Below are 25065 nucleotides of genomic sequence, written 5' to 3'. Positions count from 1 at the left end.
TGTGTTACTTATCGAAAAAGACAAGTGGGAGTCCCTTCTGTCATACCACAATAACTGCACCTGATAAGGAACTGCACGTCTGACAAATGGTGAACGCTTGAGCGTCAGGGTTTTATCTGTACGTTTGCATTCGTTCATTCATAATTGAATTTCATTAATCTCCCCCCAAAAACAGTCTGGACGACGGCTAAGTTTCATGTTGGAGAGGTAGGAAAAGGAGGAGCGCGATGAAGATGGACTGCTGACAGGAGATTGGTGTTGTCAGGCAAACAGGGATGGAGAACTTCTGAGAGGAGGGATACACCCAAAAGCCATCCATCAGTGTCGGTCCAGTCCTCAGCTCTCCAAAACCGCACCGCTGAATACAAACAAACCCTTCGCATGCATGCAGAGCGGCGCCATAATGAGTTAATAAATCAATGCAAATGAACGGGCATCAGACGAGACATAAATTAGCACAGAGTAATTAGACAAATACACAAAGTTAGCGCAACCTTCCACGTCGCGTCCGAGCGAGCCATTTGCATTCCACAGCATCGCACCGAAGATCTGCTGATATCACGTCTTAAGGATAAACTAACATAAGCCTCGACATAAAGACGGATTCAGATAAAGGGGATTAGCAGCAAAAGGTCTGGATCTATCAGCCTCCAGAGGACCATGTTTTACTGTTTCCCACATTCCTACCGGGTGGTGTAAAAGTGGGGTCTCTGGCAAACATCTGTCCCGTCAGCGTGAGGCCTCGTAAAAAGCCAGTCAGTGAGGGAGAGAGTGTGATTAACTAGTTAGGCTAAGTGGTCTTTCGCTTTGAACTCAAGTTACACCCTTATTCCCAACAATGGCACTTCTAGGAAAATCAGCAGAGCTCCGGGCCCCACACTGTAGCTCTAAAGACACAACAAAGAAGATGGAAGTGTGCGTTTCTTTTTTCCCCCCTTCTCATAATTCACAAAGACCTTTAGGCTCTACACTCTCTCAGCTGATTTATTTGTTCTCTATTACACAGTGCATCGTGATTTTCTTTTATTTGTTTGTTTTCCTTGCTTCTTCTTGGCGAGGGCGCTGAATCAAGCCACTGTCTCGCACCAATCCATTAACCTCTTTGGAGGCCGCAATGATTTTGCCGTTTTTGATCCACTAATGTTTCCCCCTTTTCTCCGACGCGTGCAGCGTTTGGCTGCGAGCGAGTGAGCGTGTGGCGCGGCCGAGGTAAGAAATGAAATGTCTGAGTGATTAATGCTGGTGTAGCAGTGTTGGCTCACGTTGGTCTGAATGGTGTTAATGAGCATGGCCATCTGTAGATTAACTAACAGGAGGCCACGGAGGAAATTGCACTTCCTCATTGAAACCACTGGCTGAAGCCCTACAGAGGTTTTTATCAGACAACCTTTAACCTTGAGCTGCCGAATGACAACGAATGAGCTCACGTGAGACACTATTGCTCACACTGAGGTGAGGAGAGGCTTCGCTTGTCTGTCTCTGACTCCCAGTGTCACCCCCACCTCTTTAATTCTTGTCGTGCTGCTATTTCCCTCCCATCTTTGGCTATTCACACCTCTTAACTCACACAATCTCTCTTAATATCTCACTGCTCTGGACGTCTATTATCTGCATTTTCCTCGCGCACATCTACTGGCTTTCTGTTCAGTGGCTTCCTGCTATCTTTCTTTCCCTCTTCTTCTGCTCTCACAATATTTGTATGCTGCTCCTCGCTGCAACACCTCATTAATTCATACTCTCCTCCACCCTCCTTCACCCCCCTCAGGAGCCACACAATAAATGCAGAGAAGAGGGCACAGACTGAGGTGACTTGCACTGAGCATATAAAGAAGGCTCGGTTAAATAAAGTTCCAAATGCCTGTTCCGCACACACATACCCTGGCACTGGGTGCCGTCTGACGAGGGTTCGAATCCAGCGACGCAGGTGCAGGAGCCCACAGGAACCATCCACTCGCCATCCCCGTTGCAGTACAACTTGAGAGGGACGGACACCTCCATAGCATTCGTCACACAGGCGCCTGGAGCGATGACTAAAGAAGTGGCTTCTGCCCCAGTGGCAGTCTCTGGGAAGACAGCAAAATTGGCAATGGTGGTGGAGCACTTCTTAAAGAAAACCCTGACAGAGATGAGAGACATGCAGGCGCCCAGGTCCTGGAAGGCCAGGTAGAAGCCTTGCTTTGAGAGAGGGCCAAAGCTGCGCACTTTGGTGTTGATCCTGCCCGCCTCGAGCAGAGAGAAGCTCTCATCTGGGGCAATAGTATCCACCTTCACATAGGGGTTCTCCCTCCACAGAGGGCTGGTGTCTGTCGCTGTGTCGCCCTCGGACTCATAGTAAAACAGATTGAAGGTCTCTTTGCAGGAGCCGGGGATGTTGGGAATGCTGGCGCAGTCACGCACGGAGAACTTGAGCTCCACGTAGACGCGCAGCACGCCCCGCCGGGGGATAAAGTCCGTCCTCAGCCAGTTGTTCTGATTGGGCTGTCGGACGTTACACACCTGGTAGGTTCTGATTGGGCTCATGGAGTCGTCATAGCCACTGACCTCCTCCCACTGTGGAAACAACAGAGAGACACTCTGGTTACGGACACTCTGGTACGGTTTTTATACACACATATTATATCGAGCTGAGGTTGGACTACTGTTCTTGTCCCAGTTTACAAGCACTAGTGGAGAATTGATTCATCAAGTGTGTCGTCCACTCGATTGTCTAAAAGTGTCAGCGTCTATTTTACTAAACTAAAAATATTACATTTTTTAAGCAGACAGAGCATTTATTTTGTCTCCTTCTGTCCAAAAATGCCCCAGTCCGTTTTTTCCTTGCAGTTTTCTTCTTCTGCGTGTCAGATTCGGCTCAATTACGTCCCAGGAGTCAAAGCCCAGGGACAGGAACTGTGGAGCATCCACAGAGCTAGTTTGGGTCCAACTGAACCTACACATGCAATAGTAAATTGGCTCGAACCTGCATTATCTGTCTGTGTTAGTCCCACTTTGTAGTCCAATTTCGGTCAGTCTAATGTGTTTACCTGTATTTTAAAGCCCTGTTTTAATTGGACTGTTACAAAGGAAGAGACAGTAGCAGGGATTTATAAGAAAATGGGGACATAATGACTAGGGAGATGCTGAGTCCCCCTAGTGGCACAGTATTAATGTTTTTCCCTCATGAACATCCCAAAAAACGGAAAGTCACCAAAATCTACTATTTGTTTTTGTTTATTCTCTCTAATTTGAACCCGGCATATGTACACAGTGTCTGGCGTTACCTGCAGTGCTCAAATGCTGCACTGGCTACCAAAACAAAGAAAGAAAAACCTTCACTCTCTGCTTAAGAAGTTAATGCTAATGTAATATTTGTTTGCAGATAGCAGAATGTTGCTTATTGCATCTTTAAAACACACGCGTTTGCAGGTTGGAGGTTGTCGGACGTCATCCATGTAGAAATTAGACAAAAACTGCAAACGTGCCCTTAGGCAGAGGAGAGTTCCTGCTTCTGTAACATGTGAATTTGTAATATTTGCCGGGAGAACGCGAGCATGTCAGACTGTACATTTTTAATGCAAACATTGCTCATACATGTATAATGCAAACAGTGAGTTACTTATTAAAATGACAATCTAAATGTGCAGCTGTCAGGGTGATTGCTCTGCGGAAGCTCATCCGTCCACTTCAGCCTCCGTATAGATATGACACGTATTCCCTCGTGTTGACGGATATAGCCTGAGAGCGGAGATTTGCATTTGTTGCCACGACTGTTGATATCGTGCAACGTTAAAAATAGATACTCGAAGTCAAACGTGATTTCAGCCTTTGACTTCATCTGTTGATTCCACTGGCCTTTGTATGTGGTAACTAACTAACATTACAGGTTGTGATTAATGGCTTCATTGGTCAATACATTTAATCCATTTGGAAATAACCTTGTGAGAAGTCAATCTTTTTTTTTTTTATCCTAATTCCCTCCTGGACTGAATGCTTCATTTCCATAACAAATGAGCTTTGCACAAATTGATTATTTCAACTGGACGAAAATAATGCATAACTCATCTCACGTCGCGGAGTTCCTGTGCAATTTATTCCCAAACGATGAGCCCAGGAGTCAGCATTAGGTGTCGTAAATCACCGGCAACACGTTGATGCACTACCTGACAAATATGATAATTGTGTGGGCTGAGAGGGGCTGCCTCACCAGTCCTGACATATGACTTCATGGTTGCTGGGACATTCAAAGCCGGCCATTCTGGGGGGAAAGGAAGGAGCTGTTGCTGCCGAAGATCGTTTCCATGGAAACCCACCATTTCCATTGACTGACTTTGCGCTCATGTAGCGAAGACAAATTACACTGGCCGGGAGTGGGGGAGGTCTGTCAGGCAGTTAGCCCTGGGGTCAAATTCATGTTGTTTTATTTTCTCACCATTCCTATAGGGGGTATCAACTGAATACCTTAATTTCTGCCTGTAATGTACTCTTGGGCCCATATTATAAAAGACACAGACACATGCTTTCAATTATCCGGCTCTCTCCTGGGGAGGCATGCTTGCTCGAGCCAACCTCATAGTCCTGACACACTGCAGGGATTTGTGTCGCGCATCTGCATCTTTGCTCTTTTGTCTGAAGTACAATGTGCACAGATTCTGCTGTACACACTTTTGTTAAACCTCAGTCATTGTCTTCACTGTGGAAAAACAAACAAACTGCGTTTTCTTTTTTACAAAATATCACACATTGTGTTTCTCATTTGCTTTTTAGTATCCAAGAAAGCTAACACACACACTGCACAAATAAAGATATAAAACAGTAGGAGGTGTGTTGTTTAAGGCAGACTGGGCTCTATTAACAACCCAGTGGAACAAAATGTAAAAAAAAAAGAAAAAAGAAAAGGACTACAAAACGAATAAGACGCACAAATACACATGAACTCACCCCACTTTCTGGGAACGTGGTCCATGCCAGCTCTGTGGTTGCCCACCGACTGTCCATAAGGGTTTCTGCAAATGAGAAGCAGGAGGAAGGTTAATAAATGCGAATTAAATGGTGTGTGGAAGAAAAACGAAATGATTGCAAATGGTTAAAGACCACACACAAGCTCTCGCTGCTTGATAAAAAAATAAAGCTCTCATCATTCATAACCTCCACCTACATATATTCAGTCGGTGAAAGCTCTGACAATCACGGCATATATCGGTGATGATGCCTAATTAAAGCGCTCTCGCTCTCTCTCCTTGTGTGTCTGGCACTCTCAACAGCACTTCTTTCAAAATTCATTTGTGGAACAAAGAACAAAGCATCCTCCAAGAGTGGGAAATACTTCATCAGCAGGAAACTGGTTCACAGAGATCATATTTGCACATGGAAATCTGGGGGAAAGCTTGAACACCGAGAAGTGACAGCAATGTGACACCAGTTCGCACGTGACACGCGTTGTGTTTTCTTCACCCAGCTCCACGTTTACGACTTCGCGCGGAGGTGCGAGCCAGACACACAATCAGAGGGACCTCAGAATAAACAGTGGGATCGATGGACATTGTTGTGCCAGACTGTCGGTCAGCTGTCACCTGAGTGGCTGCCTGTCCAAGGCAGTGGCTTCAATAACACCTCGGGTAAAGCCACTCCTCCTGTGGGCGTGTTTGGCTCTCACTGCTCCACTGTTGTTAGCGCATAATTACTGGAACAGTTACACTTTCCTCACGAAGGCTCAATGACACGACGCCTGCTGTGCACCATTTGCTCACAAGTCGTTGATGGCGGTGCTAAAGGAGGGTGCGAGAGGGAAAACAAATATGTCCTGTGAAGAGCAGCAGTGGCACTCGTGGCTTTGTTCTGGTCCCGTGATGTCAACAGTTGATGTTTCCCCTTTTTTAAAGACGGGAAATAGCGCAGTTACAGTACAGCCCGTCCTCGGCTTTAGTGTGTGAATAATAAAAGTTGTTTGATTGAGTGACGAGATCACTGGTCCATCTGTGGCGGCTGAGCTGGAGCTGTGCTGCCGTGTTTACAATCTGTGCTTTGTGTTCATTAGTGAAACCACAATGGCTTTTCTTCTTCTGAGAGGATGACAGATAATGAAGTGTGATCTGTACATCCCACAGGATGAAATGCATCTGTGGTTTTCAACTGTGTGCCACAGAGAGGCGAGAGAATCTAAATTTAAGGCTGCAAAGAGGCAGCGATCATACTAGACTTAAGCGCTCATCATGATACGGTTTCATGTGGTCACATCCACACTACGGTTCTCATTAAAAGCAAAATAAAGTAGCGGCTCTTCCTACTTCATGCTTTCACGCAAAAACAAGACTAGATGTTTTCCCCCCTGAAGCTTTTACACTCAGCTAACCAGCTGATGCCTGTGGCTTTGTACTTGAGAATCATGGTTTCAATTTTCTCATCTAACTTTTGGCAAGAAAGCAAGTAAACATGATGAACAACAACAACAACAGCAGCAACGGCGGCAGCGGCGTGATTTGTGTGACTATTAATCAAGAAATAGAGCAGGGTGTATCACTAATTCCTGATTCTCATCATCAAGAAATGATGGAGTCACTCTGACATGACATGATCGGTTGTTCACAATTTGTCTTGAGGGATTTGCGCAGGTTCTTGTGAATAGATATGACGTGTATTTGAACACTGGTGAAGACAGGGATTCAGTCTATAGTAATTATAATTCGTAGGTTTTTTTTTAAGGCAAGCGTCAGTCATGGATTTCAAACAAAGTGAACCATCACTGTATGACAACATCAAATTAATAATAACCGTTGTTTCCAACATGTACAAACAGTGATTTGCATTATCAATTAGGGCTGAACAATGAATCGATATTTTATCAAAATCGCACTAAAATGTGTGGGAAAATGAGCATTTTACCATTTCAGAATAAATGTTATTCTGACCTGTACACGTCTTATTCTACAGACCGAAGAAAACCTCTTTGTTTCTCACAGATCTGCACCGATATCACACAGTCATCATCTTAAATATATGCTATTCAAGTAAAAATGAGAATAAGTACATCTCATTTATAATTTCAGTCAAAATAATTGCACTTATGGTCGTTTCATATTTAAGAATCTGCCTTTTTTTTATTTATTTAGTTTTTTAATTAATAAAAAAAGCTTAATCAACTGTCTAAATAGTTGACAGTTAATTTAGTCTTTAATTGACCAATTAACAATCGACTAATTGTTGCAGCTCTGACAACAACAAAAAACCCAGAATGATTAAATTGAAGCCTTTTGCTGATTTTAAATTTGGTTCAGCTCTACATTCACAACGCATTTAAAATACCACCGGTAAATTTATTTATTTATTTATTTTTAAAAAGAGTCATATTTAACGCTCGCCACTTTCAATTGGACTCAATTTTATTAGTATGACGCCAAATCACAACGTACATTATCTCAAGGCACTAGTGACCTGATCTCACTGGACGGAGTTAAATACCAACAACATCGTATACACAGATGCACAAATGTTATACTATGCTGTATTCTTCTCTTATACACTCTCTCTCTATATATATATATTAAAGCCTCTATTTTATATTGTATTGTGTGCTTTTGTTCATTCTTGTGCAGTTACTGCTTTTTTTTTTTCAATGTTCACACCAAACACAAAAGCATATTCCCTGTATGTTAATATCTACTTGGCAATTGAACGGATTCTATTTCTGAACGTGTAGATGTTTGAATTTATTTACTTTCAGACACAAAAGCAGTTCCCGGCCCTATTTTAAGTCCATATGAGAATTGTCCGCCTGCTGCAGACATAAACCAGACACGACAACATACTCCTTAAAATGTCAGGAACTGATTTTCCGAAGTGAAAACCGCTTTTGAGGGATGATTTTGAGCCGATCAAAGTACTTTTCCATGTAACTTCATCCTCACTAATTTGGCAGCATATTAGCTTATGAAGTATTTAAATTAACAGTCATTAAGAGACGACTCATTAAGCATTAATTAATCATATTTAACTCATAGTCACTTCATCATTCCTTCAGGAGGAGCAGCAGGAATTTGTGCATTGGTCTTTATAGTGTGGAAGAGAAATATTCTATACACAAATAAGCCTTTTAAGAAATAAAGAGTGGTTGGTGGGTTGGAATAAACAGATGAATAGTGCTGCACAAAGTATAAATCACTTTAATTTAAATGGGGAGAAGTGTGTGGTGCCTCAATCTCTGTTGACAAAGGAAATGTCATTTTCATTTAATTAGTATCTTTTATGCAAGAATTTTCTGAAAGAAAATGTGCATTAACTGACAGACCTTTGAACATGAACGCAGGCACAATTACTGGCACGTAGTGTTCTCTGTCTTAGACTTGTGCGCAGAGGCACGCGGGCGACAGCAGTGAATAACGTCTATTGTCGAGTCCAAATGTTCGTCTGCGAGCAAGGTTGTTTCACTGATTAACACGACTTGAACCGGAGAGAAGGAACTAATCAGTGAAATCAGCGGCTGTTGTCTCTGCTCAGCTACACTGTGCTCTGGGAGGCGCACAGCTGAGTGAACACTCCCGGACTACTCGCTGCCAGTGATCCATGGATCCAGCCTGTCCTTCCCGTGGGAGTCGGATCTAGTTGGTCTCCTAATCCCTCGCCTCTCCTGACGCCCCGAGCCAACAGAGGCAGAATCACTCAGTCACAACTAACCACAGGTTTGCGCTGATGCTCCTTTTAACAGACGGGCTCCTCACACCATGCACATGCAGTGGCAACAGTGTGGCCATCCAGTATCTGCAAGTTCAAGCGAGCGAGACTTCTTGTGCAACACGCCACGAACCTTTGACCTAGAGCAGGGCTGTCAAACTCAATGTCAGTGAGGGGGGGGGGGGCGTATAAAACTGTGTCCAAATCCTGGACCAGATGAACAAAAAGTTCAGAAGAAATGATTTTCCATTGTCCATTTCCATCTGTGTTTATCTGATCTCCTCTGCTGTATTTCAGTGGAACAGCACATACTGGCCTGTAGTCACAAAGCTAAAAGAGAGGGAGCCGAATACAAACATTACCGTCCCTGTCTGCCCGCCCCCTGGTTTGGCTCTGTGTTTTCAAAAAGCATGAAAGACATAACATACTGTATTATCTCTGGCGGGGCTGACTACAATTGCATGGCGGGCTGGGTGTGGCCCGCGGGCCTTGAGTTTGACACCTGTGATCCTAGAGTGCAGATTATGAAGATTCCCACTGGTGAAAAACGTCCCGGGTTTAAGTTTAATCGAGATTGCGACCGACAAATTCAAATCCCAGCATCATTTCCAATGCAAACTTAATTTTTCCCCTAGAATGAGGGACCAAAGTAAAACACACAAACTACTGTTGTACCGACTGCATTGTCACTGGGCTCCACTGTGCTGCTGCTGCTGCTGCTGCTGTTTTTTTTCTGCCTTCGATTCATTTTGTTTCCATTGCATAACGTGACGTCATACTTCACACACAGACAGCACACAAAAGTGAGGAGAATAAAAAAAAAAAGGAACACAACACAGCACAAAGCAACAGAACAGAATAACCACTGGTTATGGAAATGGTGTTAAGCCTTTTTCAGTAGGTTCACCCAGGCTTAAATTTCAGTGTGAAAGAGTCTATAGTGTTCATTAATATCCAGCACAGCAGTGGGGGGATGTCACCATCCAGGCTCTGAGACACTAAAGTTACACAATGAGAAAAAAGGGGTTTTGCTGCTGTTTGACGAGGACTATCTTCACCAGAGTGTTTTATCATCAACTCACTAAATCCCAGAAACCAGTTAAGACGAAAAAAGATCCCATTTGTTCCACAGTGGATTTACAACGCCTTTGAGATCGCCTATAACTCAAATTCAGAAAAATCCCCCCCCCCCCCCCCACCCTTTGCCATAAAACTACAGCAACAGTGGAGATATTTGCCCCTGGGGTAAAAAACAATGCTGCAGAGAGAACTTTAGAGCATCACCACCCATGGCATTTACTGTTTTTTTTTTGGTTTTTTTTGATCACCCGCCAGAGCCTAAATGCCACACAACTCCGAATCGTCAATGCTCTTTGGGAGCTCACACATGCTAATGTTTTATTCACTTTGTGAGCACGAGAGAGAGAGAGAGACTGTACGATGAAAGCAAAGCCTCGCCTTCTACTACACCGACACTCTCTGCCAACAAGCAAACACATGAAATATTAACAGGCAAACATCCTCATCAGTGATCGAAGGACGATAAAACAACCTAAGAACTTTACTTCTGAGCTCATGTGAGAAGCCAAAGTTCATTTATATTTTAATGCCTGTTCCTCTTCATAGAAGCAAAGTGATAACAAAGTCAAGGGTGACGCTCAGTTTGAATCACGCACATCTATGTTTGAAAGTAGTGTTTTGCGATGAAACCGCACAGCATGTGACCTCCACTCAGGACGCCGATTCTCTGCTCTGTGGTTGTTTGTGAAGTGTTAACAAATCGCTTCGTTTCACAGCTCACAGTCGAGTCCTTTAATTTGCGCGATTGTTTCCAAATATCTCCGTTTCTGCTCTTCCACACTCAACACAACCCTGGAGTTTTCAAATGAAAACAGAGTTGGGCTTGAAAACGCTGGAGTGAGGTGGATGACAGGCGTAACCAGAGCAGGATTCATGGGTTTCCTACACTGACTATCAGTGCTGTATTACACCATGACATGTGGTGGAGTACTACGAAGAAAACGTACGCTTCACGTCACTCTGCTGTCTACAACCAGAAGTTCAAGAGGGAACGGAACTTTAAAATGCAGGTGATTTGAGTGCAGCGCCGCCACGCATTTTTTTTTTTTTTTTTTTTTTTTTTTTTTTTTTTTTAATTTTAGATACTTTATTAATCCCCTTAGGGAAATTACTCTCAGTCTCAGACTGACTGATATTCTCTGCATTTGACCCATCCTAGAATTAGGAGCAGTGGGCTGCTGCAATGAGTAGCGCCCGGGGAGCATTGGGAGTTGGGTACCTTGCTCAGGGGTACCCCAGCCCTTTTTTGGCCGGGTGGGGATTTGAACCAGCGACCTTCCGGTTACAAGTCAAGTTCCCTTTCCACTTGGCCACGGGCTGCCCATAATGCACATGGGTGACACCAGCAGGGATAGCATTACATTTATTAGTGGAGACATACGTATGGCCAAATGTTAGCACCTGGGTTCGTGATCCGGTCAGAACAAGGACCTTTCTGCATGGAGTTTGCATGTTCTCCCCGTGTGTGCGTGGGATTTCTCCTCCCACAGTCCAAAAACGTGAAGATTTGGGGATTCGGCACATCGGACACGCTACAGGACTATTCTAACCAAACATTTTAGCTTGTGATGACAAATTTAAAACCAGCGCAAATTCATGTACAGTGAATCAAAATGTGCATTTAAAAAATAATAAAAGAACTCGTCATAAATATATCTTGGTCATACCTTGGTCGCACTTTTGACTCATTTGCAACTCTAAGGGCATCAAATGAAAAAAAGGTTCACACAGTTAGGAACAGCATTTGTTTCTCTAAATAATATTAACATAGTATGTCATGTATAGGACTAGAGTTGCAACTAACGATTATTTTCACAGTTGATTATTTTCACGATTAATCGAGTAATTGTTTGGTCCATAAAATGCCAGAAAACGTTAATAAACCTTCTCTGTAATACGGAGCAAAGAAACCAGAACATATTCACATTTAAAAAGCTATCAATCCGAAATCTTGTTTTAATCATGAAAAGAGCTTCAAACTGATTAATTGGTTTTCAAAATAGTTGACGATCGAGTAATTATTGTTTCTGCTCTCTCTCTATATATATATATATATATATATATACGACTCAAAAACATCTAAAAACACAGGCTGTTAGATGCTATCAGAGTGTTGCATTCACGGTCAGTGCTACTGTAGGAATTTAAGTAGGAATCTTTGAGGGACAGTGAAAAGTGTCTCTCTCGTCAACTCTCTCAATGTTTGTGGTGGAAAAGAAAACCCTCTTCTCCAGAATGGGCCACAAAGAAGTCAGTTATGGGCCGCATGTGGCCCACGGACCGCCATTTGAATAGGCCGGCTCAACATTGACCGTAGGTGTGAGTTTGAGAGTGGATGGTTGTTTGTCTCCCTGGACATAGTCTTCCGGTTCTGCTGAAGATGCCAATGCCAAAGTTGAAATAACAACCAAAATAGCTAGTTGTAAAAAAAGAAGTTTAAATGGAAGTCCACGGGAAAATGAGCCTACTTTTCACTTGATTTACAATGTTCTCAGTGGCTACTTTGTCAAAAGAACATGATGTCCACGTTTTAAAATATGTTCCACTTTAGAGAGAATTAGATGATCTTGGCTGCAGGTGACGTCTGTGAATTTCGGGTCACAGAATCTCACCATTCTGGAGGCTTCAAACATGGCAGTTCAGATTCCTATAGGTGACACGGTGTAGACACGGCCTCACAATGAACTGATTCCATCTCACTCCAGGCTGCGACGAATCATTATTCATGTAGATATTCACGATGTGGAGAAAGCGGCCAAAATGTAAATGAAGCTCTCTGTTCCACTATCACGCAGAAACATCCTGTAGATTATTTTATAAAACGCTATCCGAGTGGTCATCCGTCTACTTTATGAGCTTTTAAAATAAGAGTACAGTAAACACTGGCTGTAAATGGAAGTAATTTAGCATAAAAGTGTCACCGCCCGCTGAGGCTTTTACTGCAGCGTGTTGGTGTGAACTGGAGATAAGTCATCACTGTAGCTTTTTGTAAATAAGCACACAATTCAGCTGCAGAGTCCAGCAGCTCGCATCATACATGCGCTGACGGTTGCCAGCGCGAGAAGACATTCAGATGCAAGCCATGTGTTGAAATCCACTGAGTAAGCAGCTAAATAATGACATGTGAAAAAAAAACAAGGCCGCACTTTTCCATTTAAACTCATCTGATGATGTGCCCTTCATGTTTATCCTCAGAGGACAAACATTAGTTAACCCCTGAGATTTGAGTAACAGTTCGTGAGGCCTGGGGGAAACGGGCACGATCATGTCGCCTTCAGAGCCCAGTGGGACTTGAAGGGCTGCTGCTGCCGCTGCATTGATTTACTTGCTGACACCAGAATTGATGAGGGATCAGACTGGCCACAGTCCAGGAGAGGCAGATTGGACAGGGAGGGAGGGAGAGAAGGAGGGAGGGACGGCTACAGACATGTAGCTACAGCTCAGAGAGGAGCCTCTGGGTGGGGAGCAGCAGTGGTGGATGAGGGTGGGCTTTTTTCCCCTGGAGCAGCTCTCTCTCTCCCTCAGATTGATGGAGAGAGCTTTGGGGACTGCTGCATACTTGTTAAGCCATTGACCTTTAATTCACACTTGTCGTTTTAATATATTCCACATGCGTGTCCCTGTGGCGCCTCAGGAGCCGGGAGTGATCCCAGACTCTGGTCTGGTCTGGTCTGTGTGCGTATGAGCCACACAGCTCTGGTGTGGCTGAACCCAAGAGCAGGTTTAAACGCTTTGACATGCATGATACGAGGGCGAGCCAGTGTATTTGTGTTTTACAGTGAGAGTAGAGGAGGAGGAGGAGGAGGTGAAAGAGTAGGAGGACGAGGGGACGCCCCTCACTGCTCTGCTCTGCTGCTGTGGATCTAACCTCTGAGGAGGATCAGTGGATCAGTGGGCATCCTCACTCAGCTTGTGGGTGTGACAACAACAGGGACAATAGCAACAGGGCAGTCCTTCAGCCGCATTGGAAGCACTGGGATGTCATCACACATGCACACACACAAACACACACACACACACACTAGTACATACATAGATTACATCCACAGAGCAATTTGATGCTCAGTGGATTTGCCTGTTTAACAGAGCGGTGCCTCCTCATCCTCATCATTACTATTATTACCAGCTTTAATTAAGACAAACATGAACGCGAGTCCTATTTAAGAATCAGATTTTTTTTTTTACATGGAGAACAGGTTCAGTCACTGCTGTGCTGCTGGAGATGATGTGACGCGCTGATCCCAGCAGGGTTTTAATCATCACATTAAATAATAGCCAGTGTGTAGTGTAGCCCACTCTCTCTCTCTCTCTCAGTCTCTCTCTTAGTCTCTCTCTCTGCACACTGGTTTCTTTGTGTTAACGCTTGAGTCACTGGCTTTTTTTAATCCAAACAATAGTATGTTTAAATTCCATCCCATGCAGCAGCCCCATTGTTCACCCACAGAAAGTACAGTGGTAAAAATAAAAAATGTAAATCGACGTACCTTCTACAGCCAGCACCACGGGGACAATGAGGCTGCACATCCACAGCAAGTAATCCATTGTCATAAACCAGGCTTTTGCAACATGAATAAAGGAGGAGACTGGACGCGTCTGCTGGATGGAGATTCAAATTGTTCCTCTGCCAGTTCTCATGTCTTCACTGATGAGTGAGTGAGGCTCTCACCGCCCCATTCCTCCACCACAGTCCTCCGCACAAACCGAGGGCGTCTGGGTTCTGCCTTCACACACACACACACACACACACACAGTCCCGTTATTCCTGCTCCAGGCGCGCGCTAAACCGCGTCTTCTCTCACTCTCATTCTCTCTCTATCAGACTTTATACCCACAGCGAGCCCGTGTCCACGCAGAGAGAGAGAGCATGTCCGTCCTGCACGGAGGGGGAGGGACAGGGTGCTGGTGCAGAGGACACCGGCGCTGAGTCCGGAGGAGAATCACTCGAGTCCACTTTCAACAACTCCGCGCGGCTGTTGCTCCTCTGCGAGGGACGTGCGTCGGAATGGCAAGACTGGGACAGAGACACACAGAGGGGCTGAGAGCCGAGGCTGCGTCAACGCACGCACACTCTGCACCGCGCTTCCGGGACAGACTTTCAAACTAATAGCCCACAGTATTTGTTTGAATCCTTATGTTTTTGTCATTTTGCTGCTATTTTTACTGAGGCTGCAACCATCTATTATTGTATCTGTTCCTTATTTCATTTCATTTCGTTCAATCGATAGATTGTTTTTCCAACATTGGATCCATGAAATCCGTTATTTTAATTCAGCAGTGGTGTGTCACTGACAATATTTGATTTTAGGCCAGATTAGAATTATAGTTTAATTTATTATATGTACATTTTCTTCATATCAGATAGCACATTTACCTCACTAATACTTTGTAATAATGTATGGATTATTTTAATTGTATTATTACTATTTGTGTGTGTCGCGTAACCAGTGAATTTCCTCCGTGTGGACTCAATAAAGTCAACTCTAAATTGAGTCACAAAGCACTTTTCACAGCACAATATGATATCATATAATCATACGGCCTACATCATCACATACGTTCACATATATCATAAACTGCTACAGCCTAGACTTTGTGTGGATGTATGTATGGTAAAGAACGAGGTGAGTCACACCAGGTCAGAGGTGATGACCTCATCCTTATGTCACCAGTAAAAATTCCTGGTTCTGACATCACCAGTTAGTCTGATGAAATCTTTACCAGTCCAGTGTCAATATTCAGTGTTTATTTATACAGGAGAAATATACAGTGTATAATAAAAGTATTAGACCACCACCTAATGTAAAGTGTATGTCACAGCTGCCCTAAATGAACAGCATTGGTAATTATCAAAATCATTTTGTTATGTTCCTGTAATGATTTATACACCAGTATGGAGAAGTTCTTTAACCAAAATGATATTTTTAATGCTAAATTATAATTATATTGTTATCTATGAATTTTAAAATGTACAGTTTTACAAAAAAAGTAGAGTCTTTCTGGATTAAAATGTAATTCCTGAACAGAAAAATTAATTGTGGTAGTTTGATGTAATGCTTGATTAATTTCCGACTTCTCAGAGAAGAAGGTCAGTGAGCCGGCTAAATTTGGGTATAAAAAAGTGAATTCAGTCTGTTATTTACCAAATAAACAACAATGAAAGTTTTAAACACGTTTTTTGAAAGATTTCTAAAAAAATATATTTATGTTTTCTTGTTTTTATGGCAGGTGGTCTAATCAATTTACATGTTTAAAAACTGAATTTGGATAAAATAAAATAAAAAGCAATTTATGCTTTTATTTTGAAATCACATCATCCAAAGCGCCATCTCTCTGCTGGAGGTTTTGTTCGACGCAGCTGTGTGTGTGTGTGTGTGTGTGTGTGTGTGTAATGTGTGTCCAGGTATTACTAATGTTGTGGGGTCCTAAACCTGTTTACACAGTCACATTTAGGGGACTTGTCTTCCTTGTGGGGACAAATAGCAAGTCCCCATAACGTAAATTACTACATTTTAAGGTGAAGATATGCTTTACGGTTAGGTTGAGGTTAGGGTAAGGGTAGGGTCAGGGTAGGCCAGTTGTAATTGTGGTTAAGTTTAGACTAAGTCTCCAGGAAATGAATGTAAGTCAATGCAATGTCCCCTCAAGTCATGAATGTCGAACATGTGTGTGTGTGTAGGTTGGCTGGTTGTCCAGCAGACTGAGCCTGCATTGTGTCCGTGCTGGCAGCGGGTAGCAGCGGCGTGGACGCGGCTCTCACGGCCGCTGAACACAGATCTATGTGGGCATTAAATGGACTGTGGTCGCATTGGCGGAGGACGTCAATAGAAGCTGTGATCCAGAGTCCAGAGACAGCGCCTCCCTGCGGGTTAGGGAGGGACAGGAGGGAGGGACAGGAGGGAGGGAGGGCCCAGATGCTGCTGCAAAAAAAAAAAAAAAAAAAAAATCAACCACATTAGATATAACACCGTCATTAAAACCATGTTAGTCGTTAAAAAAGACAACTTTATCATTGTGGAGTTACCTGGTGGAGATAATATATCACACAGACATGTGAGGCACCATGACTGCTGCAGTGAGTGTGTGTGTGTGTGTGTGTGAGAGAGAGAGGATACAGTTTACTACTAATCAAAGCTGTATCTTCAATGTCTCCACAGACTGCCTGTCCTCATTAGTTCATCATGCTTTGACCGTTTGGAGTCTCTTGTCTCACAATCTTATTGTATCAGATGCTCTCTGTCACTCTCTCTCTCTGTGTGTCACTGTGTGTGTGTGTGTGTGCCTGTGTGTCACAGCTCAAGGACAAGGGCCTCATTCACACACTCTTCTGTCTGTAGGTGTGATTTCCATCAGCCTGTTTTTTTATGCGCATTTACAAGTTGCACATTGACACAGAAACTTATTCTTCTGGAAATATTGCAAAAAAAAAAAAGAGGTGGAAAAGTTGGCATGGTGTGAATGAGTACAATGGAAACTGTTTCAGCAAATAAGAGCTGGAGTCTAGTGATCATGTGACTACACTTGTGCAGAATGTGTCAGTGACAGATGCAAATATTACTACAATACTTCATTTAAGCAGCAACGTCAGCAGCTACTGCCACTTATCAAATATGTCATGATGAAGTTGTTATTCTTCTGTGGAACTAAGTTATGATATTCACTTGACATTAGCTGATGAAAAACACAGTAAATGCACTGTTTGTTCATTTTACCCAATCCTTGAAAATCCAGGTAAGGTTTGAATGGAAACCTGAACTTTTTCATTCAAAAACAAACATTATAGATAAAAGACAGAAACCAGAGTTTCACATCAGAGATAATCTATGTCCATACGAACACACCTGCACACATACATCACAGGACCTTGTTGTAAACACTGAGCAGATTCACTTTTTTGTTGTCGTTATAAATCCCCACTCACCTACTTGAGTGAACGTGTGTCTTTAGCTGTTCCTCTAGGAACGCTGCACTTTTATGGACCGAGATCTCAGATGTTCCTTGAATCAGTTGGCACCACTCTCCCAGTTTGGGGGTTTACAGCTCCAGGTGTTCCTGTCACCGCTGGCACCACAGGTGCCTTCACTCCTCCACATCTTCTCCAGCTCCTTGCTCTGTCTCCGCCCTCGGTATCTCTCAAGCTTCTCATGTTCCTTCTTCTTGATGTTGCATCCAAGACACATGGACGATGCCACATGTGGACATGAAGCTGGATGTTAGTACCAGGTCTGAATGTGGCCTCTGTGTGTGTGTGTGTGTGTGTGTGTGTGTATGTGTGTGTATGTGTGTGTATGTGTGTGTGTGTGTGTGTGTGTGTGTGTGTGTGTGTGTACATGTCTTAAATAAGCTGTCAGCACCAATTATCAAACAAACCTGTCTTTGTGAGGACATTTTGGCCGATCCACACAACTTTAACCGGCTTTTTGAGGATTAAGTATTGGTTTTAGAGTTAGGCATTTAGTAGTTGATCAGGGGCTAGGGAATGCATTATGCCTGAGTGTCCACACAAAGCATGCAGAACCAGTCTGTGTGTGTGTGTGTGTGTGTGTGTGTGTGTGTGTGTGTGTGTGTGTGTGTGTGTGGCTCTACCTCCACTACTCACCCCCAACCCCCCTCCACGACAGAAACACACACACAATTATTCCCCCCCCAAAAGGCACACTGTGCCACAAACTGCCCTCCTCTCAGAAGTCTTCAAACCCCCCAAGCAACTCCCCCACCCTCAAAGTTTCTTTTGTCCCGCAGGCCTTTTGTGCACTAATTAACTACAGTTCAGTTCCCAGCAGGCTCGGGTCAACCTCCACTAGTGAAACCACTGTTGGGCAGCTCCTGCTACCTGCAACCAAAAAAAAACAAAAAACAAAAATACAGGGACAGGCACCGTATAGTCATTATCAACACAACATGCGACAGGACTCTGCTGCTGCTGCTGCTGCTGCTGCTGCTGCTGCGAGGCGTTTATTTGTAACACATCCCTAACAGCTCACTTGTTTGTGTGTTTCCAAGAAGCTCCTCGGAGACTCTGAGCGTTTGAGAAAAATGACAAGTGAATTCAGCTTTGCAACAGTCACTGAATTCTCTCACTAACCACATCCACAGTGGAAAACATTTTAACTTATGAATTAATTTCTTTATTTTTGGGTGTAGAAAAAGCTCCCAGAGACCACACATCTTTTGCAAAGGCCAATCAGTTGTGCGCAGAGTCGATACACAGGCGCATCTCCCAAGGTTAACAATTGTCTAAATAAATAAATAAATAAATACAATATGAAGCTGGAAGAATTATTTCTTCCTTGGGCCATAACCTTCATACCAAGAATATTCTGTTACATTTTGAGTTTAGCTGCACGGTAAATTTTAGCTGAAGCTGCACGCCTTGACAAAAACACAGATAACTGCCATGTTCAGACTTCACCCTCTCCTCTAAAATCTACATTTGACGGATGGGATGCCAATCAGCTGAAAGATGCCCTGCAGTGATTCCATGGAGTTCATGTGCGCCCTCAGGTGTTGTTGTTGTTGTTCCACTGCAGCTTTTTCACCTCGTGCCATGTGATGAAGAGCCAGTCAAATCCCAGGACTGACAGATGTTGACCGTACAGAGTAGAGTTGTGGGATTGTTTGGGCTTCAGCTGTTGTTGCGACAGGTAGAATAAGGGATTGCTGCTCTGGAGAGTCTTACACTCCTGCTGCAGATGAGAAATCAGAGTTCCCGGACTCTTGGGAGTATGGAGAGGAGACATGAAGAGTCAAGGATGAGGTGGAGGGAATGAGAAATGAGAAATAGCTCAGTGGGACAGCAGTGTTAAGCTGACAGGAGGGGATGACAGAACATTTCTCCACAGAGCCAGACTGTCTGCTGCAACCTGTGTAAGAGTTATGGAGTCTGACAAACATGCATGTGCAAACAGAATTTGGAATGTGAAATAATGTTTTCTATTAATTTTACATGAATGTTCCAGGTCTGCACTAGTGGTTGGGCTCATGCTGCATGTTGGTTTTAAACATTTACAACACAACATCTTTAGTTTAGTTCTGTAAAATCCACCATTAGCTCCTCCATGCTGCACATTCTTCCTGGGGTCCAGAAAAAGAAAAAACGTTATTTGGTGAATGAGAAGACACACACGTAATTCCACACACATCCATAGTGTATATTCAATAAATGCTCCTAGATGTTATGCGTTGGATCTTTAAATTCTGACACTCCATTCCCACTCTTCAAAAATCTATTTAAATCCATATTTAAGTGGGTTTTTGACCAGTGGGAATATGTTTAATTAGTATTCACTCCTGGGTCATGCAGGTTTCTGTCGGCTTTGCCCGCGATTGGCATTAAAACCAGGGTGAACAGGATAATTCCTTCCTCGCCTGCTTGATTTTTGGCAGCGATGAAACTTGTGGCGTCATTTCTGGCAAAGCGCATTAACGTCCCTTTCACAACGTGGGTCAGCACTCTTTTATCAGTCTCATTCATTGAATGATGTATTAAGGATTAAACAATTAAAATAGCGACCCTTGTAACGATATCACTGAGATCCACCATGTTGTTGTATGTAGACTCTTGTTTACAGCACATTTGTGACGTCATGATTCATGCGCACGGGATGCAGATGTTCTAGTGGGTTCACCCGGGTTCAGAAAATCCCAGTGATACCCACTAATTTTAGTGTGAGTCCAGTCTTCCTCAATCATCTACAGCAGGGGTGTCAAACTGGGTTCAATCCGGCCCACAGGATGAATTTCTAGTACATTTTTCAGTTGCAGATACCTGTGACTAAATGTGAGTGAGTATATTAGGGTTCGAGCGCGTAGAACCCTATTGAAACTGTGCCCCCTGGTGACGGCAGACATAATTACACTTACAGTTTTAGATGCTGCTCTAACAGGGATTGTTATATCCACCTGAAACTTGATATGTGAGACCCCAGGTTGTTCCAAGTCTGATCTTTTCTTTACATTACATGTCATTAAGCAGACGCTTTTATCCAAAGCGAAGCATTTTCTTTAGAAAACATCTTGTACATCTGTGCCTCACACTTTAGTGTTTTATTTAACTGCTGAATATTTTCCTGCACTAATGTGTGGAGCGTTATCTGGCTGTGATTCATCACATCACTTACCTGAGGCTGAGACAAGAACTCAGAAATATTAGCATTGCATGTGTGGCTGCTCATATTGCTGCTGGTGTTAATGGTACTGCAACACTGTTCAAATAACTATTTCAATAGCACTTTTCAAAACAACTCTACAAAGTGCTTTCCATATTAGAAAAAATAAAACCTTTAAGGGTAAAATGGTAAAGACAGAATTTAAAGATAAAATGAAAAGTCCGATGAAATAAAATAGTAAAAATACATCTGTAGTTAAAAGAAGGCATTTTAAAGCAAATATTTTTATTAGTGTTTATGAGCCATATTTAGTGTTAGTGGCTAGAAGTAAGGAAGTTGTGAGATGGGGGCAAGTAACAGCATCACCATCCACTGTAGCATTCCCTGCTTTAGAGTCCAATTTATTATATTCCCTTTAAAACCTTGTACAAATCCATATAGAGTTTGCGTTTTCTGGTTAAGATCAACCGAACACTTGGAGCAGTGTCAAAAGGTGCCAAGTCTACAGTAATAGATCAGTGCAATTCGTTTTAAAATAATTCCACATCTTTAAGTTCAAAGCATTAACTTGTCAAAATAACACTCATCACAGAATCACTGAAAAAATACAAGTCAACCATAAAGTTAAGAACAAAAGTTTTACTTGATATAAAGAAGGCAATAATTACAAGTTTTCAATGTCAAACATTACAGGCTGAAAGTAGCAGTGTCTGTACACCATCTATAAGTGATGTGATTTACACTAAAAACCTGTCCATTCCAATCCTTTGTTTCGGAGGAAGATACATGCATATCATGACAGGCAGAGTCACAAAATCAGATGGATCCTTGTCTGATTTTGGAAACTGCACAGCCATGGTATGCCACTCAGTCAGGATCTGTGGCCAGATTTCCTCACACACAGAGAAGAAGGGGAAGGAAGAAATACCTTGCCATGTTACGAGTCGACTCAATTTACCTTGTTCTCTGTGTGTGAAGAAGACCCAGCTCATTAAATCTTGACTGATTTAAAAATTGAGCAATTAAATAACTCAAACATCGATGCTGTTGGGTCATCTTTAACAGACTGAAACAGGCTGAAAGTAGCAGTGTCCAAGGTCCAACATCTAACAAAAAATATAAAATAAATAAGAGTCAGTACACTTTAGTATTAAGTAAATATGGATTAAACATATTGAGTACCATGTGAAAGAACGTACCTGAAGACATCCCGTGGAAGAGGTGGAAAAGGTCGGTTCATCTTGGGCGAGGTCCTCGTCGTAGAAGGGTCGGTTCATCTTGGGCTAGGTCTTCACCGCAGCCATCCAGGACGGGAATTCTCCAGGTCGTGGTGTCCAACATGGAGTCCTCTGATCCAGGAACGTGCTGCAGCCTTCATCTCTTTAAAACAAGGAAGAATTTGATAAGTCATAAGAAAAAAAAAAAAGTAAACAAATGACAAATCTTCAGGTAGCTCACCAGGTCAAGTGTGACAGGTCCTCACATCCAGTCAGAGCTCACCGATGGATGCCCTCCCTAACCTATACCTGCCTTTCCTGTCCTACACTGACAGTTACAAGCAATCTTTGCCAACCATCTGGGATGATGCTAACCCCAATGTCTTGTTGGATGCATGAAAAACTGTAAATCTTCCAGTTGCCCAGACAAACGTTCCTTCTGATTCTGTAGCCTCGCCACAAAAAGGTCCTCTGCTGAAACCCTCATTTTGCTAAGCATGAAATCAATTCCACTTTCCTGTCCTCAGATCTCATTTTCTCTCCCTGCAGCCTTTCAACAACCATTGCTGTTGTAACATCTGCAAGAGGCAGCAGTTTCACAATTCAGAGCTTCTCGTGTGTTTAGCAAGAGGTGGCACCAGAGTATTGACAAAGCAGACACCTTAAAATGCTTGACCCCAATTTAAACAAATGCTTCACCATCTACAAGTGATGTGATGTGATTTACACTACAAACCTGTCCATTCTAATCCTTTGTTTCGGAGGAAGATACATGTATATCACAACAGGCCGAGTCACAAAATCAGATGGATCCTTATCTGATTTTGGAAACTGCACAGCCATGGTATGCCACTCAGTCAGGATCCGTGGCCAGATTTCCTCACACACAGAGAAGAAGGGGAAAGACGATATGCCTTACCATGTTACGAGTCGACTCAAGTTACCTTGTTCTCTGTTGTGTGAAGAAGACCCAGCTCATAAAATCTTGACTGATTTAAAAATTGAGCAATTAAATAACTCAAACATCGATGCTGTTGGGTCATGCAGAGAAGGTGCGATCTTTTGCATGGTTTCCCAAACATTTAGAGGTCAGGTTACTGACCCCAAGAATGTCAAATTCAATGATTTTCTGTCCTAAACTGATGAACCATTTGGGTAAATTAGATCAAGCATTTAAAAGGTGTTTACATTGTTAGTAGTCTAATGACACTTCTTACCCAACACATGAAGACGCAGTGAATCAGGATACGGCTACCTTTAGCAGATGCAACAGCAGCAGTGAGTGGTGGAAGGCTGCAGGGAGAAAAAAATTGATATGGAGACAAGTTGGAGGAATCATTTAATGCATAGCTCAGCAAGAGTTAAAGCGGAGAGAAACTTTAGGGCAAGTCTACAAAAATCAGAGGAGGAACTTCACCAACACATCTATGAGATAGCAGTTTCTCATGCAACCAACCAAGACATTGGGATTAAGCATCTTCCTAATGACTCTACAAGCTGCCTAAATTGTGAAATTTGAAAGAAAGTCATGGGTAATAACAGACTACAGACACTTGTTCGCTGAAATAGCTAGTGTATGGTGAGGTGTTAACCCTATGCTCCATCAAAAATCCCACTTTGGGCAAGCCATAAAGCCCTATCAATTCAACCAGCTGCCAGCTTCGCAAATAAGAGGCAAAAGACCACGTTTACATGATCGCTGTTAACCACAAAGACACCAGGTCAATCCAAGAAACAAATCAAATAACGAAAAATACATTAAAAAGCTGCAGCTGCTCACTCCTGCTATAAGAGGGTACTTGCACAACAGTCTTTAACATAAAGCCAAATTCTGTCTGATTTCTGTCTTAATTCAGCCCACAGAATAAAAGTTTTATTTCAAGTCATCGTATCGAAAGATAAAAGTTCGATCATTTGGCGCAACTTTCACTTAAATAATCCGAGTTGTCTCTCTGCCAGGTTTGTGTCCTCCTAAAGAAAAGAAACGCGCTCTAATCCTGCAACCTACAATCTAATTTATGAAAGAAACTATGCAGGATAGCCCTGCATCCCTAAGGCGACTAACGCATAGTTTTGCAGGGGAAGATAAAAATCCCCTGCTGGGAGGCCTCCCAACATGACGCGCAAAAAGACTATGAACACAAAAAGGTTCAACTCCTTTAGAGGGAAATAAACTTGGCAGCGTGAGACAAGTCAGCATTAATATTGAATTTGATTTCAGTTAGCGACTACAAAGGCTGATGGCAGTGCGTAAAGTTTAAGACTTAAATGGATATCAAAAGTGTGCCAACAAATGCCAGATTTAAAGTATATCATAACATTATCCATGGTCTGAATAACACCTACAATCTAATGTGACTACATTTGCATATCAATCAAAAGTTTAGCTTCATAATCAAATCAGGAACCAGTTATCTAATCAAAGCAATTACCAGTTGAGAATAAAGGAAGACCTGGTCTAGCTCATCATAATCAACTAGAGTGGCAATTCCGTGGCCGAAATTTCGAGGGTGCCTGCAGTTCTTGCGGCATGTGTCGTCATTGGGAAACATTATTTGGATCCAATCCACCTTGGAAGGACTTTTTGGTGGAGTCACCCTTTATTTAATAATAAAATAAAGTTTCCCATTCATCTGTATGTGGAAGTTATATCGCAGTTTTTTGCGATTTTTGTCGCCATGGTTACTTGAAACACTTGGAAATAGTCATAGCACACAAGTCCCGGTCAAGACGCACGTTTTGATATAACATGTGTGGGGGTTTTTCTCAAAACTGTGGGAGGAGTTACACGTCAAAGTTTTGTGTGGAAGAATAGCAATTCAATACAGAGAGACTTACACGCCCCTCCCTAAGTCCCCTCTCCTTTCACGCACACACACGCACGCACACGCACACACACGCACCTGTCCCTATCTCTCCTAAACCTCTGACAACAGAGAAAACAGCATGTTTTAAAGTTGTCATATTTCAAGAACGGTTGATGATAGAGATACAATTTTTGGTTTGTGAGCGTCAGGAGG

General features: G+C 42.8%; 1 protein-coding gene and 1 long non-coding RNA gene across 4 annotated transcripts in view; both read right to left on the bottom strand.

Moving 5' to 3' along the window:
- ephb3a (eph receptor B3a) overlaps window positions 1-14726 on the bottom strand; it is a 37585-nt gene extending 22859 nt beyond the window's left edge. Inside the window, exons 1-4 of one of the 3 annotated variants that reach the window (XM_058627028.1) lie at window positions 14556-14726; window positions 14208-14444; window positions 4918-4982; window positions 1878-2550 (exon numbers count right to left, since the gene is read on the bottom strand). In XM_058627028.1, the coding sequence (XP_058483011.1) occupies window positions 1878-2550; window positions 4918-4982; window positions 14208-14271 (802 nt within the window). In that variant the 5' untranslated portion in view covers window positions 14272-14444; window positions 14556-14726. Of the gene's footprint in view, window positions 1-1877; window positions 2551-4917; window positions 4983-14207 lie in introns of all 3 variants that reach the window. The other 2 variants (XM_058627038.1, XM_058627047.1) reach the window with 2 other exon arrangements.
- A 6726-nt stretch (window positions 14727-21452) lies between these two features.
- Window positions 21453-24508, bottom strand: LOC131466227 (uncharacterized). The gene is made up of 3 exons (XR_009241401.1): window positions 22287-24508; window positions 22028-22208; window positions 21453-21934 (listed from the first exon to the last, which is right to left on the bottom strand). It is a non-coding gene; the product is annotated as an uncharacterized LOC131466227 (long non-coding RNA).
- Between the last annotated feature and the right edge of the window lie 557 nt (window positions 24509-25065).

The sequence above is a fragment of the Solea solea genome, chromosome 1 (genome assembly GCF_958295425.1).
Source record: "Solea solea chromosome 1, fSolSol10.1, whole genome shotgun sequence".
Lineage (NCBI taxonomy): Eukaryota > Metazoa > Chordata > Actinopteri > Pleuronectiformes > Soleidae > Solea > Solea solea.
This window is presented reverse-complemented; position numbering and strand designations above follow the sequence as displayed.